Source organism: Heloderma suspectum, chromosome 12 (genome assembly GCF_057233095.1).
Source record: "Heloderma suspectum isolate Gila_16-S chromosome 12, 16-S_ref, whole genome shotgun sequence".
NCBI classification, from domain to species: domain Eukaryota; kingdom Metazoa; phylum Chordata; class Lepidosauria; order Squamata; family Helodermatidae; genus Heloderma; species Heloderma suspectum.
In genome coordinates this window covers 33,505,688-33,523,795 of record NC_139469.1, presented here as the reverse complement: position 1 = coordinate 33,523,795, position 18,108 = coordinate 33,505,688, and the positions used below count along the sequence as shown (strand labels likewise).

At 47.1% G+C, this 18,108-nt stretch overlaps 1 protein-coding gene across 16 annotated transcripts in view; it reads left to right on the top strand.

The window, feature by feature from the left end:
- The first annotated feature begins 7,236 nt into the window (after positions 1–7,236).
- Positions 7,237–18,108, top strand: part of LOC146336785 (uncharacterized) — a 44,429-nt gene continuing 33,557 nt past the window's right edge. For 3 of the 16 annotated variants that reach the window (XM_084818991.1, XM_084818986.1, XM_084818990.1), the window contains exons 1-8: positions 7,510–7,642; positions 9,125–9,262; positions 9,843–9,972; positions 11,985–12,078; positions 12,390–12,540; positions 13,568–13,730; positions 15,376–15,501; positions 17,109–17,171. In XM_084818991.1, coding sequence (XP_084675117.1) covers positions 9,166–9,262; positions 9,843–9,972; positions 11,985–12,078; positions 12,390–12,540; positions 13,568–13,730; positions 15,376–15,501; positions 17,109–17,171 — 824 coding nt within the window. In that variant the 5' untranslated portion in view covers positions 7,510–7,642; positions 9,125–9,165. The other 13 variants (XM_084818985.1, XM_084818996.1, XM_084818987.1 and 10 more) reach the window with 11 other exon arrangements.

Here is an 18,108-nt window from a genome sequence, read left to right as displayed (position 1 = left end):
GCTCGACATACATTCTGCCTCTTGAACAACGTGTGAGAGGGTGTTCTAGAGGTGGGTGGCCCTACTTATGTGGGCCTTATGTGCTGTTACTCGGTGACACTCTGTGGACCAACACAGCTTACACTCTTTAGATCAAAACAGTTGCTATATATGAGATATTTACCCTTTTCATCATCATCCCCTGCTGGTTCCCAGGGAATCGCAATAATGTTTAAAAAGGCAGTTTTAAATATTCATTTATATTTTAAAAGCTCCCAAGACAGCAGACTGCACGCAGCGTGCTGTCCGACTTCACACAGTCGAAATAAATTCAATTAAGATCACAACAGGAGCAACAGCAAATCAAATAACAACATCACACCGTCAAAAACAAGGACAGGTACAAAAAGCAGCCAAATATAGCAGCAGAACCAGATACAGTACATAGAGACCAACAATTCCATTTGAACTTGGGGGGAATAATACAGTCCTGCTATACAGGGGTGTTGTGTCATTTTAGACTCAAGAAAGCTATCCTCTTGTGGGGGGAGAGGGGAAGGAAGAGAGTGTTTGTGGAGGGTCTGTGAGACATTGCCTAGCAACAGGGGAGTAGGAGACCAAACCTTAAAGCTGTAACCCTATGCCCACTTAGGGAGTAGGCCCCATTGAACTCAATGGGGCTTACTTCTGAATAGCTACTTCCCCGAGTGGTGGGAAATTCCTAGGGGCGCAGCAGTTGACCTGGGTTTGGTTTCCTTTAAAAGGAGGCCACTGGAGGCTTAGTGGCATTTTGTAATATTTGAGTTTATTTACCAATATACAGCTTGAGCATTGGCTGAGGCAAACAGCTTAAACAAGCCTTCCCCAAGCTGGTACCCTCAAAATGTTTTGGATTACAACTCCTAGCATTCCTGACCATTGGCCGTGCAGGCTGGGGCTGATGGGAGTTGTAGTAAAAATGTAACCTAAAAGCCATTGTATGTGTCTTAAGCAGCACATAGTACTGTAAGAGCTGCGCATGCCTGGAATGAGTGAGCAGTAACCCTAAGATAAGGTTGCCAAGCAAACTGCTAGCAACCAATCAAAGTGACACGCCGGCTGAGGAATGCAAACTGAGGTGACAAAACTGCAGCGCGGGGGTCGCCCAGGGTCGACTCTGCTTTGAGCGTGAGCTCCTTTGTCGAACTGTTTGCAAACAATAAAATCGAGTTGGACCCAGCCTGCAGTTGACTCTCCTCTTTGGGGCAAATTGGACTAGCCTCCGGGGGGCGAAACTAGCATTTTGTGCAACAAACTGGCGAGCAGCCAGGAGTCCCTTGGACCACCCTGGGGTCAAACGACAGAACCGGCAAAGGTGCCTGTGGGGCGCGCCGGACCGCCTTTGAGGTCTGCCACGGCACCAGAGAACGGGGGTCGGGACACCCAGGAGGTTAAAGGCGTGGACTCCATTGATTGAGTCAACCAGGCTGAACGGGTCTGAAGAGACGGCACTAGGGTGCTGGGCAGAGTAAGTACTTGATTTCCCTTCTGTCTTTCTGTTTGAGTTGCCTTCGGAGCGTCTGAGGTTTGTCAGACTCTGTGTGAACGTCTGAGGTTTGTCAGTCTCCGTGTCAGCGTCGGAGGTTTGTCAGGCTCCGTGTATGGTTTCAAATAGAGGTAGGCACAATGGGGGCGGGTAGCTCCCGTTCAGAAAGCTCTGCCACTCCCTTGGGATGCATGCTAAAGAACTTTAGCAAAGTCAAGCGTCTGAGGTTTGTCAGACTCCGTGTACTAAGATGTCGAAAGGCAAGCTGGTTACACTCTGTCAATTGGAATGGACAGCATTTGGAATTAGTGGGCCAGACATAGGATCCTTTGGTGTAAATCTTGTAAATGCTGTATATAAAAATGTGGTGAATAATGGGCAATGGGATCAATTCGCCTATATTGATGGTTGGTTGAATTGGTGCGGAAAGAATCCCCCTTAGTTACAGAAGTGTAAATGTGTAAATGTGTTACTGGCAAAGGACCACAGGGGCAGGAGACCCCGGGTGGTGTCTGAATCAAGCAGTAAGAGATAAATTTGCCTCAGGGAAAGTGAGGTTATCAGCATTTGGATGAGTGCAGACCAAAATCCACTGAAGGCGAGAAAAGGTTGAATATAAAGTTCAATATTGTAAAGTCATGATGGTATGCTCCGAGGTGAAGCCCAAAGCCCCTGTTCTCCCTGATTCAAGCCCCACGGAAGGAGCTTGAAGACTGGGAGACCCTGCCCAAGGTGCCCTGAGCTCCCCCCGGTCTGATTCGGCCTGTTAGGTTGGGAGGAGAGGTTGTTGGGGGGAGGGAGGGGGCCCTCCAGAGACAGTTTGTCTGCCACCGTATCCAAGTTTGTTAGAAGAAACAAAAGCAGTTGAAAAAGTTGCAACTTCTGAAGAAAGAGATTTGTTTGACGACTTAAAGACTGTGGCAAAATCCAAGAAACAAAGACAGAGCAAGTTCTTAAAATATCAGGGTCTGTGTAAGCTTATCTCTGTCAGCCTGCTCAGAGCAGAGCCAAGGGGGACTTGCCTAACCCCCCTTCGCCGCGGCTGGTTTAGCCTTAGCAAGCAGAGAGGCTGGAAGGTGTCTGTGAGGACCTGACAAAAGAGTGAGATTTGCAAAAAAAAACAAGAAAAGCATCACAGCTGGAAAGCTGAGCAGCACTGCTCTGTTCTTATCTGTGGAGGAATCTAGAAGAGGTGTAAGGTTACACCTTCCCCATTCGAACTGATGAAGAGACACAGAGCTTTTGTTAAAACGCATCCCTTCTTTATGGCCCAAAGCCTTCTTTGTTAGAGGCACTCTGCACATGGACTGGAACTTTGGCCAGTTAAAGACTTGCCGTAAAAAGTACTGTGAGGCTTGTCATAGCCTTAAACTCCCGTTGTTGTAGATTGTGTGTTTGTTTGTGATCAGCTCAGTGTACAGTTTGATTTGTGATTTCAACACTCAGATAAAAAGCTGCATTTGACTGAAAGAACTGGGTATATTTAGCCTTGAAAAGAGAAGACTGAGAGGAGATCTGATAGCACTCTTCAAGTACTTAAAAGGTTGTCCCAGAGAGGAAGGCCAGGATCTCTTCTCAGTAATCCCAGAGTGCAGGACACGGAATAATGGGCTCAAGTGACAGGAAGCTGGATTCCGGCTGAACATCAGGAGAAACGTCCTAACTGTTAGAGCAATACGACAATGGAACCAATTACCTGGGGAGGTGGTGGGCTCTCTCCCACCCTGGAGGCATTCAAGACGAGGCTAGACAGCCATCTGTCAGGGATGCTCTGATTTGGATTCCTGCAGTAAGCAAGGGGTTGGACTCGATGGCCTTGTAAGCCCCTTCCAACCCTACTATTCTATGATTCTATGATTTCCAAGGCTTTGATTTCATTTACCCTAATGAAGCATACAGACACAAATTTCTAGAGATTCATAGACTACAAAGGAAACAGCCTTCAAAAAGTTCAAAGAGAAACTACGAAAGTTAGTTTCCCTTTAAAAAGGGGGTAGCAAATTCTCTTAACTTAAGAGGTGAGAGAGAGAGAGTCCCCCACTCTCCCGTGATACTTCTAAGCCCAGCTGTGTTTCTGAAGCCTAAGAAAGTTCCTGCCCCATGTGTTCCAGCTCTTTCTCAAAATCTGAACTGTTCTGACGTTCCATTTGCTCAGAGGCAAACCTGACACTCTGCCAAAACTCATGCAGTGTGGAGTTGCCGATGCAAAAATGGTGGCTTGGAACTCTTTCCACATATGAGAACGCCCTTCCCTTAATTTTGATGGGCCCTGACCATGCAGTCAGAGGAGCAGTATAATGGTTTGATCTGCTCCACCATGCCCTACTATACAAAACAAATGTTTTCCAGTCATGGTGTTAGATTTTAATGATATGAAAAAGGTATAAAAGAAGGCAGAAGAAAGTAGCAGACAAAAAGGCTTAAAAAAAAGAAAGAAAGCTTATTCCAAATTTGTGTCGTTGAAATTAGTAAGATCTAAGCAAGCAAGTCTCTGTCGAAGCAATGGCAAACAGCCTAACTTGCAGAGAAAACAAAGAGTTAAAACTGGTGCATGGCACAGAGAATTTAAAACATGATTTGCAGAACAGGCAAGCCAAAAGATAAGTGTGCCTGTTACAAGAGGGAGGCTATAGTAGCCATAAAAAGGGGTGAAGCCCCCGTATGAAGCTTTAACAAAAATATTACCCACTAGAAGTGGACAATTAAAATAAAAAAAGGCTTTTCTTAAATTGAAGCAAGCCTTAATATCACCGCCTGCTTTAGCCTTATCAGACCCCAGATCATAAAGTTTTTAGAGCTATGGTGCACATGAGAGCACATAAAAAAGTGCCATTCCTGGAAAAAGGAAAAGGCAATGCTGGCAGCCACCATGGGCGGAGATATAAACAGCAGCTTGAGAGCACAGAAGCGACCAGAGGGGGCGGGGGCAGAAAAGGAAAGGGCCGACCGAGGCTCAATAAATGTGCGTATTGCCGAGAGAAGAGACATTAAAAGAAAGATTGTCCAGAGCTGAAAGAAAAAAGAAAAGAGACTCACCCTGAAGGCTGCCAAATGCTGGCAGGGTCCTCCAGTGGGGGGGAGTCTAGCTGAAGGGCCACCACCCTACGAACAAATGCTCGGGAGAATCCCAAGGTAAAAGTAAGGGTTGGTGGCGAGGACTATAAAGCCCTAGTAGATACTGGAGCCACATTTTCTATGATCCCTGTGTAAGCCCCTCCTCACAAAGACTGGAAATAACATACTGGAACATGCCTTTGTAGTTTCATCTGCATACCTGGTTGCCCTCATGGAGCGGGACTTGTTAACAAAACTGCAAGCTAAAATCTTCTTCAGTGATAATCAGATTGTAGTACAGCTGCCAGCAATGCAGGGCTCAAATTATCAAATGGCCTTTCAAGCAATCAAGATTGTGTCAGAGGCCAAAGAGACTGAGATTTTAGAGAATGTTGATCCATGTGTGTGGGCAGACAGAACCCCTGCCCAAGCAAATGCATGACACCAGTTAAAATCTTCTTTAAAAAGGGAGAGCCCTGTGTGCGTGAGGCAGTATCCTCTGAAAAAAGCCACCTGTGCAGGCTTGAAGCCGCTCATTGAAAAGTTCAAAAATTATGGTTAGCTAATAAAGGGATCGTCCCCCTTTAACACCCCAATTTTAGGTGCGCCCGAGGCAAATAGCACCTCCTTCAGGTTAGACCAAGACCTGAGAACAGTGGCTGATTGCCCTTTGTGCCTCAAAAATGATTCAAAGATGTTTGAGCCCCCAGCTCAAATGAGAAGTCGCCCATGTGCTTACTATCCTTTTCAGAGATTTCAAATTGACTTTTCAGAGTTGCCCCAGACTCATGGCTATCGGTACCTGCTAGTAATGATAAAAGCAATTGACTGCACTGCTCAGACAGTAGCCAAGATCCTGTTAAAAAGTAATCCCTAAGCTCTTGTTACCTAAAGAGAGTGAATCAAATCAGGGGCCCCATTTTGTTGGACAAGTGACGCAAGTAGTGGCCCAGGCATAACAAACTAACTAGAAGCTACACCCCCCTTAGAAACCTCAATCTACAAGTCAAGTTGAGAAGATGAACCGCACCTTAAAGACAATGCTCATTAAAATTTGTTAAAAGATTAAGTTGAAAGGCCACAGGCCTTGCCAATCACCTTGACTCGAGTATGGTGCGCCCCCAAGGGAAGTATTAAATTGACACCTTTTAAACGTTCCATAAGTGCCCACCTCGAATATTACCTATGGCTAATAGCTTAAATGTGAATTTAAAAGTAAAAGTTTTAAGATTCAAGGTTATGTTACTGCTTTGCAGTCTGTTTTGTTTTCACAGGTTTGCGACACCGCACCAATCCTGGCCTTTAGATGCTCCAGTGCATAATCTCAATCCCAGCGATTGGGTGCTAATCCAGTCCTAGAAAGATGAACCACCTACCAAGAAGCAGAAGGGTCTGTTTCAGATCCTACTTACCACTCCCATTGCTATGAAAGTCGCCAAAGAAAAGAAGTGGATCCATCACACTGAATAAAGGCATCACCTGCACCAGAGAGGGTCACACCGGAAGCTGACCCACCTGAAGGTCACCGTTGGAATAATGAACCCCTGAAAGGACTCAAGTAGCTCTACAGAAAGAGGGTGCTCTCGTCTCAAGGGTTCCTGATGAACGGAACAATACTGAGTTCCAAAAGTTCAAAAAATAAAGTGTTTTTGTTGTCAGCATTCTAGTAGCTAGAACAAAGGCGTCCCAGGCCTCACTTGCTGTTTAGAGAAAACCGTCAATGCCACAGCAATAATAGTTTGCGCCTTTAAGTGCGTAGTCCACCGCTGGACCAAAGAGAGTATAAATTTGAGAAAAGCCTTTTGAGGGGGGAATTGTAATAAAAATGTAACCTAAAAGCCATTGTATGTGTCTTAAGCAGCACATAGTACTGTAAGAGCTGCGCATGCCTGGAATGAGCAGACAGTAACCCTAAGATAAGGTTGCTAAGCAAACCGCTGGCAACCAATCAAAAGTAACACGCTGGCTGAGGAATGCAAGCTAAGTGATAAAACTGTAGCGCGGAGGTTGCCCAGGGTCGACTCTGCTTTGAGCGTGAGCTCCTCTGTCGAACTGTTTGCAAACAATAAAATCGAGTTGGACCCAGCCTGAAGTTGACTCTCCTCTTTGGGGCAAATTGGACTAGCCTCCAGGGGGCGACACTAGCATTTTGTGCAACACGCTTCCGGACAGGGCTTCCGTGGGGCCAAGGCCCTGCCGCCTTCACGGGCACCTCGCGCAGGGCCCAGACCCGGCCGTTCTCCGCGCGGATCCCGAGGAGCAGGAGCCGCCGGCGACAAGGCCGCAGGTGCCCCGAGGTCTTGCCCGAGGCCCCCGAGAGCCTGGAGCCGCCGCTGGCCACAGTTCTTCTCTCCCCAAGGCGCCTTCCAGATTTCTGACTGCGACTCCCATCTTCCCCACCTAGCAGGACCGTGGCCGCTGGTCCTGTGGCCGGGGCGATGGGAGTTGTAGTCCAACACCACCGGAGCGCACCTTGGGGAACGCTTCTCAGCGGCCCCCAGCAGGCTACCCTGAAGCACGCCCGTTTTTTCATAGGGCCCGAGTAAGAAAGACAGTCGCCCCCGTTTAATTTCATTTATCTATTTACGGCACGTGTAAAGCACCCCCGGGCCGCGCACAAGCCATTAAAAACACGCAGGGCGAACATCCACACGAGACGCCCCGTGTCTTGTTTCTGAGGTGAGGTGGGGTGGGGGCGATGCTGTCGCCCGGCCCACAGACCGCTGCTCTGAACCCCCGCTCCCTCCGAGGGCTTCGAGGGGCGGCTCGGCCTCCTTCTGCCCCGGGGACCCCCGCCCAGCCCCCCAAGACAGGAGTCCGAGGCCAACCCGGAAGCGCGCTCTCCCCAAGGAGGTGCGTCACTCTGCTTTTCTTACCTCTGCGCCTCATCCTCGCAGACCGCAGAGCTGGGAGTGGCGCGGGGCGCGCCCGGAAGTGACGCTGCTTGGAACGCTTGGCGCGGGAATCGAAGCCGCGGAAGGTGGTTGGAAGCGGGCGGCGGCGGCGGCGGCGGCGGCGGCGGCGGCGGCGGGAGGCCGAACGGGGGGGGGGGAGACGAGGGGGGGCCTCTTGCTCGCTGATTGGGTAAGGCTGTGCAGAAGGGGAGGGGAATAAGAAAGGGGGCGAGGCGGCCCCTCGCTCGGCGGGGCTAGGGAGTGGCGGGCAGAAGGTGAGTGGGTCGCACGGTCCTGAATCCGTCTGTCTGTGGGGTGGGGAGAGGAAGGGGGTAAGCGAGGAGCCTGCAGCCTTTCCCCACCTGGCGTCCTCTAGATCCTCTGGACTACCACTCCCATCCTCCCCGGCTATTGGCCGTGCTGGCTGTGGCTGGTGGGAGCTGTAGTGCAAAGCATCTCGGTTGGGAAAGGCCGCCTGTAAGGGTTGCCTCTTGGACAGGCTTTCAGAGGAGGGCGGCGAAGATGACCACGGGACTGGAAGCAAAGCCCCGTGAGGAGAGGCCGAAAGAACTGGGCGTGTTTAGCCTTGAGAAGAGAAGGCTGAGGGGAGATAGGATTTAATAGGGATCAATGCCAAGTTCTGCACCCAGGAAAAAGAAGCCAAATGCGCAGTTACAAGATGGGGGATACGTGGCTCAACCACACTACAAGCGAGAAGGATCTTGGAATTGTTGTCGATCGCAAGCTGAATATGAGGCAACAATGTGATGTGGCTGCAAAAAAGGCCAGTGCTATTTTGGGCTGCATTCATAGAAGCATAGCTTCCAAATCCCGGGAAGTACTAGTTCCCCTCTACTCAGTACTGGTTAGGCCTCATCTGGAGTACTGTGTCCAGTTCCGGGCACCGCACTTTAAGAAGGATGCAGACAAACTGGAGAGGGTTCAGAGGAGGGCAGCAAAGATGATCAGGGGACTGGAAACAAAGCCCTGTGAGGAGAGACTGAAAGAACGGGGCATGTTTTGCCTCAAGAAGACAGAGGGGAGATAGGATAGCACTCTTCAAGTACTTGAAAGGTTGTCCCAGAGAGGAAGGCCAGGATTTCTTCTCCATCATCCCAGAGTGCAGGACACGGAATCATGGGCTCAAGTGATGGGCAGCCAGATTCTGGCTGAACATCAGGAGAAACGTCCTGACTGTTAAAGCAATAGTACAATGGAACCAATTCCCTAGGGAGGCAGTGGGCTCTCCCACACTGGAGGCATTTAACATGAGGCTGGATAGCCATCTGTCAGGAATGGGCTGACTTGGATTCCTGCACTGAGCAGGGGGTTGGACTCGATGGTCTTGTAGGCCCCTCCCAACCCTACTATTCTATGATCCATGATTCCGTGGTTCTGTGAATGAAAACTGGCCTTCTGAGGATTGGGAATTCGGCACCCAATCCCCCCCCTTGCAGTCTCGGGGAGTAGAAGCATGGGTTACACCCCCCCCCCCCAACTTCATTGTCTAATTTGCTCCTTGTATGTGTTCTTCATGTTTCCCTTTGTATGTTCGCAGTTCTCTCAGACATGGTGGCTAAGTAACTGGTCAAAACTGGGCTGGTCAGTTTTACTGTGGAGGCAGAAAATCAATGGCAGTGCCTTTAGTTTTCTTCTCACTTTCTCTTTCCAGCATTTGACCCTGAAGCTTTGACCGCCGGGAGCCCAGTGGTCATGGGGTCCACCGAAGGAGAGGAGAGTGTCATCCTGATTACCAGTGACAAAGCTGAGAACGCTTTGGAGAGTTCCATTTTGTTGGTTGAGTGTTCAGGTAACTGCTGTGGCTCCCCCACCCCGACCCCAAATATAATGCTGCACGCAGAGTTCTTGGGATCTTCCTTGATAACTTTGCACTTTCAAAATACGTATGTGTATTGGGTATTGCTCCCAAGTAAAGTGCATGAGGTGAAACAAAACAAAATGGAAGTGTGGAGTAGTGGTTAGAGTTTTGGATGGGGATTCAGGAGATCACGGTTTAGTCTCCAGTTGGCCATGAAGCTCAGTGGTTGACTTTGGGTGAGTCGCTAACCCACCTCACATGGTTGTTGTGAGGACCTTTATTTTCATGCATATCTAATCGCTAGCATATTTTGTATGTAGTACAGATGCATAAGAGTCGTTAACAGAAAGGCACTTTTACTTATATGTTTTTTACATATTGGGCTTACTTCTATAATTTCCAATGCATTCCTCAGCCTGTTTTGGATTGGGCCTATTTTCTGCCAAACTGAAAGAGGCTTTTTAATTTAGTCCTGACTCCCAGCCTTTTTAAAGGCTGAGCAAATCGTGTCTTTTAAATTGCAACTTTAGTCTTCTTACAGTGAAATGATCCCCTGTGTTTGCCTTTCCAGAAGAGTTTTCCTTGGAAGAGAAGAAAACGGATGAAATTGTGGATGATGAATGCGAGCTGATAGTTACTTTCTGCAAGCAAGCAAAAGTGATGCCCCATGCAAGATATGACTGCACTGCCCACCCATTTGAGTATGTATCTTGTCTCGGAGGAGAACAAAAGGGAATTCCCCAGCTTTCCATTGTGAGAAATAATGTGGTGTCATAGAGAAACCATATTGGCTGAGGCCGGTGGTCTCTCCCCTAGTGGCCTGTTCCACCGCACTGTTAATAGTCTAGTAAACTGAACGTTCTCTGTTCCCTGTTGTTCATTCTGTCTATGCGTATCTATAGAGTTGGAAGGAACCTTAAAGCTCATCTAACCTAATCCTCTGCTCAGTGCAGGATGCATCCCTGACAGATGGCCATCTACCCTCTGCTTAAATACCTTCAGTGAGCTGGCTCTGTGGTGGTCGTTTTCACTTCCCTGCTCTTGTGAGACTATTTTGACATTGAGTTGTCTGCCAAGGAACCCCTGCATGTTGCCAAGGATTCTGGGGTACAATCTAGAGCACACACCATGTGCATCACAAAGCCTCTTGGGATTAACTGTCACTTAGCTCGAGCTGAGTGCGCCTTAATAAGACTTCCTGTGGATGTGGAAAGCAGAGGGAAGACCAGTAATGGTGGATCAAGCAAGCAGCATGTCCACTGTTACTAATCATTGAGGAACCCAAATAAGCTGCTGAGAAACTCCGGAATTTGTAGAAACACAGTTCAAAAGATTTTGAACAAAGGCATTAGATATGCCTTAAGGATAAAGATAGAGAGCTCAGGACATCTATCTCATCACTATAAATATTCCTGAATTCCTCTAAGGAACATGGAGTTGGAAGGGGATTTGGACATCTTCTAGTCCAATCATCTGCTCCATGCAGACATCTTGCAGCAACAACATCCCTGACAGATGGCTGTCCAGCCTCTGCTTAAGTACCTCCAGAGAGCAAAGGCATATTTGCAATGATAATCTAGAAGGGATGTGTGTATCATCACTTGTGTAACACGTTAAGTGTTCAAAGTGCTTCACATGCATTTTCTAGCTGTAATTCTTCGAACAACCTTATAACGTAAGTCAGCATTATTATCCCACATGTTAGAGATAGAATGCCTTGCTTATTGTTGTCTTTATTGCTGTTTTTATTGTATTCTTACTGTTTTTGTTCTTAATATCATACTGGTTTTATGTGTTTTATTGCTGTACGCTGCCATAGAAGGGCTTCTGTCATGAAAGGCAGCCAAGAAATATTTTAAATAAATAAGAGTGCAATCCTATGCATGTTAAGACTTATTTCTGTCTAACAACTCTCAGTATTCCCCAGCCAGCATGGCAGGCTGGGGGATACTGGGAATTGTAGGGCTGATTTCTGTCTTAACATGCAAGGGATTGCACCCTAAATAAATTAAGGCCACCTACTGAGTTCAGCACAGAGGTGAGATTCAAACCAGGGGCTTCCTATTTCATAGCTCAGTCTATGCACCCAGGTATGAGAGAGATGCACCCAGTGCACAAGACATAAAGCACTTCATATAAAGTTGCTTTACATGGGGGCAGTCTGTCTAGCCCTGCAGTGTCCACTCTTGACTGGCAGTGGCTTTCCAGAACAGTGAAGTATTTCACAGTCCTTCCATTTTATATCTTTTAAGTGGCAATGCCTGGGATTGACCCTGGCTCTTCCTCCACTCCACCTTTCCTGGCTTTTAATTGAATGTGTTTCAAATGCTGTTTTTCAATTGAATGTTTTTAGTCATTTATTATGGTCATTCTTCCCATTTTCTTTTTATCACATCCGTAATGCATATCATGCCATGTGGCCCATGGCTACTGCCATATTGCGACCTCCTACCTGCCATAACACACCGAATTTCTGTACTCTATCTTGTCCCCAGATAGTGACTTTTCCTGTCAGAAGCCAGGGGATCTGGGAACTGTAGCTGTGGTTAGTGCTTTTACTACCCCTCTTGCCATACTGTGGTTCCCAGGATCCTTGCAGGGAGAAGCAAGATAACATAGTTGAAGTTTATAGTGAGGACATGGCTGAAGTGGAAGAACAGGGAAATTGCTGATGGCTCATGCTTAACAATTTAGGGCTACGTCTTACTTCTAGGCGTGCAGAATGCGAGACATCGTGTCCCCTTGGGAGAAACGCGGAGACGTGTGGCCAGTGCTACTGCTACATTTGCGACGAGCTTGCTGCAGAGGTATGGAGGGATTCTGGGATGTGGACAGCAATGGGCGATTCCTGCTTTTTCAGTGTCCTTTGTCTCCCTCCAGTGGTTGGGTTACACAAACGTAGTCCTCTGTTTCAGAGTTGGGAGTCATTGGGCACTGCTACAGCTATTGGGCTAAGGGCTGTGTTTGTTTTTTGTAATAGGTTTTGCTCCAGTTTTGGGCTCTGAATTATTGAATCAACCTGAGCCTTTGGAACAGAGCGGGATGGGATAAAAATCTTAATAAACTGCAGGCTGTAAAATACGTTTTGGGAAAGTTGAACCTCTCTTTTCTGTCCCAGTGTAAAGATTGGGTGACCTCTTCATTTTGCCACTGTAACGCACACAACAAAAGCAAGTACTGGAAGGATCAGTGGAATTTTGCCCGCACTGGTGGTCTTGCCATGTTCAACTTGAAACTCTCAGAAATAGATGTGGACATTCAACATGGGGGTGAGTGGCTCACAATGGAAGTGCATCAGTGCTGCCAGGCATTCATTGAGTTAAAAGCAAAGGCAATTTGTTGCATTTATACCCTGTCTTTCTGTCAGGTTGCTCAGGGAAGTGTAGATCAGATTCCTGGGTATCCTCCCATCCAGGCAATGATTAGGCTAGACCCAGAGGCCCATAACTACAGCACTTGCAGAAGGAGGTGGAGGCCAAGAGGGGAAGGCAGCTATGCCTCCTGAAGTTAAAAAGAGAGCCTTAATTAAGAAGCAAATGTTTACTTAATTGCTTAATATACAAAATGTCTTACTTTTTAAGAAGATCTGAAGGTGCATAAACAGTTTTTCCCTTTCCTAAACTAAAGTCAATCCAAGGGATAGAGGAGGAGCAGGATCTGGAAAAAACATATTTTCAGTTTTGGGACCACTTCTTTAAGTCAGGGGAGTGATAACTCCCCCATAGCCTATACCATTAGAGAGCAGGGCTTCCCAGATTTTGAATGGCTGAGAACTGTCTTTTCCCTGAATTAAAATTGGAGCACCACTTGATTCGTAGACCTGAAAAGATTTACTTTCAGTGTATGTAAGAACTACCTGCCCATAGAGGAACACACCTACTTTGACTCTGCATTAGTCCCTGTTGTGGGTAGGTATCCTCTATAATTGTGCAGTGTCTCTGTATCAGGACAACTGAATGATCCAACCTACTTGATTCAGCAGCTGCTTAGAGGCAAGGCCAGAGCAGCAGACCAGTCAGATAAGCACAGGACAGCTTCGTCTGTGTGTGCATACTTCTAGCACCCAGGAGCTTTTGATTATTTTATTAGCTTTTCATGGTCCATGATTTGGAAATTGCTGCATTAGCATTTTGAGATTGCTGTGGATGGGGCGGTTAGCAGCAGCCCCACATCTGTGATCGTGGAGCTCCAGCATTGTTGGAACAGCACAGGATAGAGTCACAGGGAAGCAGCACATTTTTAAGTGGAATAAATGTGAAGTATTTATTTTTGCCTTTTCCCTATTTTCTGCCATAGGAGTCCTCCTGCAGAAATTCTTGCATGATATTTCTGTGGAATATAATAAATACCTGTCCGGTGAGAGAATTCCTTCAGATTGCTACAGATGTTTTTGTCATCAGAATTTGGGTCCTGGGCAGTGTGATGCATGTGGCCTCCGCCAGGTGTGTGTCATATACAGGTAATGCCCTGGGCGACTTCCTAGGAAACCCTGTCAATGCATTTGAACATAATAAGCCTCAGAATCTGCTGTGAACATTGCAGCTGCCATCCTGTGGATGGACAGGAGAACAAGTTCCATTGGACATCGTGCATAGAACTTCCTCCTTTCCCTCCCCTAACCAAGCTCTAATAATCACTCCCCATGGTAAGTGTGCAGACCATCTCACGCACTGTTGCGTGCAGTTTGAGGGCTGGGTTCATAATACAACACTGGCATCAGAAGAGCAGTGGGAGTGGACCTCTCTGACCCCCCCCCCCCCAAAAAAAAACAGATGCAGAGGAAAACATACGGACAGCACATCAGCTTTGGTGGGGAAGAAGAAGACTCCACATTTGTTTGTTGGTTTAAAGTATTTTTATCCTGCTCCTCAACCCAAAAAAGTCTCCTGTAGACAGTCCTGCCTGCAGGCTTACAATCTAAAAAAGGCACAACACTCAAGGAAAAAGGGATGGGGCGGGAAGAGGGAAAAAAATTAAGTAGACTTTCAGCAGGGCTGGTGGAATGGGTGGGGACAGGCAGTCCAACTGGAACAGGTCCTGATGTTCCCTTCTCCTGCTTCTGTCTCCCTCACTCCTTCTGGGAGTGGTTCTGGATCTTCTTCCTGCCTAGAAGTTTGTGCACAGCTCTTCTCCATGCACAGTGCACATGAGAGCACACCCCAAAAGCGTCCTGCCTGATAGTTGGTGAAGCTCTGTTCTGTGTTGATTTTACATGGTGTGGGATCCCAAGTGGCATTCAGAGGTGGGATTCACTCTGCCCCCCACTCGGTGGCGGAGAGATCCATGAATACCTAATAGGCGGGTAACCCCACACTTAAACTGCAGGCTAATTCAATTTGGGGAGGTGTTTCTATCTTAAAAATAAAAACCTGTCAGGATGCATTTCTGCGTAGGTAGCCAAGAATCTTGATGATATGTAGCAAGAAAAGCATGTGTTCGTCTTCTGCATCAAAGCCACCTTGATCATATCAAATGCAGTTGGAAATGGGGAGGGGATAGATTTCTGCACCAAAATTTGAGTTGGGGAGTTTGGTGTGGAAGCCGGCTGTTCTTGCAGCCTGGGATGAAGTACAGCTGAGTCAAGAGGCCCTAATTATTCAGGGTCTCTTTCTACCATTCTTTTAACTCTCTTTGACCTCAGGGACAAATTGAAACTTTAACCTTTCCCCTCCCCACGTTTCCTTGACTATTTCCCACCCCAGCATCCCTTGCCAGAAAAGACAGGTTCAGTATGAGTCTCTTTAACCTTAAAACAAAAACACAAGAACAGATTTCCCTCCTTGACTAATGGCAAGTCTGGGGGCCAGTGAGCAATTTATATAGGTAAAACAATGTGGGGGAAAGGACAACCCCCTTCTTAGCACCATGGCCCCAATGCTAATCCCTCCTGCAAATATCTGCCTTAAAGAAATGTTTTATTTGGCCCTCTGGGTATTGATCTCTTGGATTTCTTCTCTAATCATTGCAGTTAATTTAGCAAGAGCTGCCTGTAGAAGTATGTTGATTCATCAACTTTTGGTTTCCACTGGCAATATTTTTCTAATCTCACTGTGCTGAATGTTGCAAAAGCTGCTCCATGACTCTGAAACTTTTTGATTTTCTAGGTATACACCTGTTTTTGATCTTGTAATGGCCTTTCTAAATCAGGCTGAAAAAGAAAAGCCCAAAACAGGGGCCATCATGCTTTTGGGAGCAGCCAGCGAGATTATGCTCCACAAGGACCTTTCTTCGTGAGTATCCCAACTGATTAGCTTGGCCTAGTAACCTTTGCTGGTGTTCTCAAAGTTTCTGCGTGACCTTTATCCTAAAATATGCCTAGGATTGTCAGCCGAAGAGGCAGAAATGTTAGCAAAAGAGGAAGAAAATGGCTCTACTCTTGAGGTTCAGGACATGTGATGATCTTACCTTTGGGCATCTTTACAGCATGGCAGAAGGCTAGGCTATTATAATTATTGCTTTTCTATACCGCCTCATAGCTGAAGCTCTTTGGACGGTTCGATAAAGGTTAAAAACATCAAAAATACAATATGCAAAATTTAAGAACATAAACACACAAACAGACTGCATACACGAAGACAACATATATCTAAAAACAACTTTGAGCAATCAGCCAGACCATAAAACAAGTCCCAGATAAATTAAAACTCATCACATGCTGCCAAATGCCTGGGAAAAAGAGAAGTCTTGACCTAGCACCGAAACGATAACAATGTTGGCACCAGGCAGGCCTCATCAGGGAGATCATTCCACAATTGGGGGTCCACCACTGAGAAGGCCCTCCCTTGTTGCTGTCTTCCGAGTCTCCCTTGGAAGAGGCACCTGGAGGAGCGCCTTAGATGTTGAGCGTAGTGTATGGGTAGGTTTGAGCTGAGAGAGGCTCCGTCAGGTATTGCGGTCCTGAGCCATGTTAAACTTTATAGGTTAAAATCAGTACCTTGAATTGGGTTCTTTAGCTGAATCTCGCCTGTGAAGTAATCTTTCCTAGTTCCTTGCAGTTCAGTTGGATTTTAAATACTGTGTAAGGGAGCAATCCTATGGCCGCTAGACAGCGGCTAGATGGCCATAGGATATGTTGTTTTCCAGGAACCAGAGCCCATGCTCTGAGGCCGGTTCCCGGAGAACTGACCTTCCCCCACTTCCGCGTTGCCTCCGAGGCAGTGCGGAACAGCCCTGTCCTCTGCGCTTGCAAGGGGAGTGTGGAGCGGCCGAAAGGGGGCGTGTCTGTGGGCGTTCTGGGGCAGGGAGGGCTGGAACTGCCTGTCCGACACATCCCCAGCAGCAGCCGCCGCCTCCCCCGCTCCGCCCTCCTGCGGCTAGACGGGAAAAAGCGGCCGAAAAAGCAGGGCAGGAGAATTGTGGTGGGAACAATCCCCTCCGTGCTTCTCCTGCCCTGCTTTGGATAGGCGGTCGCCTCCCAAGTTCAGAGGAGGCCACCTGTCTGGATAGGATTGCTCCCTAAGTGATTTAAATAACGTGTAATTTTAAATAATGTGTTCACTTGTAAGTGAAATGCACTTGTATGTAATCTTTCTCTGGATGAATTCATACAAACCAAAATGGGCAGAACGGGATGCTTCTGTATGGTTCATTCTGGAGCGAGGCCCTTCTGTACCCTTCATTTACCCTTACTGTACAGGAGTTGATTTCTCTGGAGGATCCAAGTTTGCGGAAACTGAGTAAGGACACCCCAGAGTTCTCCTCAGAAAATGGAGACAGAGGCATTTTGAGAACAGTTGGGGCCAGCTCTACTCTTGCAAAAAACAAAGGACTAAAGCAAAATATCCACTAATAAAAAATGCTGGAAAGCTGAGTAATGGAATTTTTCTTTTTCGTTCAGCTCCTCGCAAACCTTTGATCCCTCTGCATCAGTGAACCAGGCTGTACCTTGTCTGATGGCCAGGTAAGGCATTGTTTAATCTGCCCTGCAGCACATCCTATACACCTTATCCATTTATGTATTTTGTATTGTATTTATTTAACCATTTAAATTTATATCCCAAGCAATGTGGCTCTTGATGAATAAGATAAAATACAAAATAAAACAATCCTATAAAATACATAACAATAAATAGAAGAGCAGGTAAAAAAAAAAACCCAGTTCAATAAAACAGCAGCCTGTTACTAAACAGCAGCAGCTAAAGGCCTCTCTCAAAGATTTAAAAGCTCAGGAGGTTTGTATGGGAGAAAGTGGTCCTTCAGGTAACCTGGTCCCAAGCTGTCTAGAGCTGCATTGGTCATAACCAGCACTTTGAATTCTGCCCAGAAACAAACCGGATGTCAGTGAAGCTGTTGTCACACCATCAACAGTATGGCTGCAGCTTTCTGAACCAGTGGAAGTTTCCAAACACTCTTCATCAGGCGGCCCTGCATAGAAGGTATTACAGTAGTCCAAACGGGATGTAACTAAGGCATGTATCATCTTTCTGCTTTTGCATAGGACAACCTTTTCCAGTGGCCCAAAAAGTTTGCCTACCCCTGATCTAGGGCAGCTAACCTGTGTCTTGACAGCATGACAGGGCATGTTTTCCCTCCCGTTCTTCATGGCAGCAAACATGGTGGAGCAGAAGCAGAGAAATGCGCTTTGTGACATTAGGACATGGGCAAGCTGTCGACCATCAGCCTCCCCCAATCTGGTGCCTCCCAGATGAGTTGGACTGCAACTCCTATCATTCCCAGCCTGCATGGCCAGATTGGGGAAGGCTGCTGTAGATGTTACACTGTGTGTGTGCGTGCGCGCATGCGCTCACAGGGAGAATGAAGCATGCAGTTTCTGGTTTGGTGACAGCTGCCTGTTTCATGTTGTGTCTGAGATCATCACAAACTTCAGAACCCTGAAA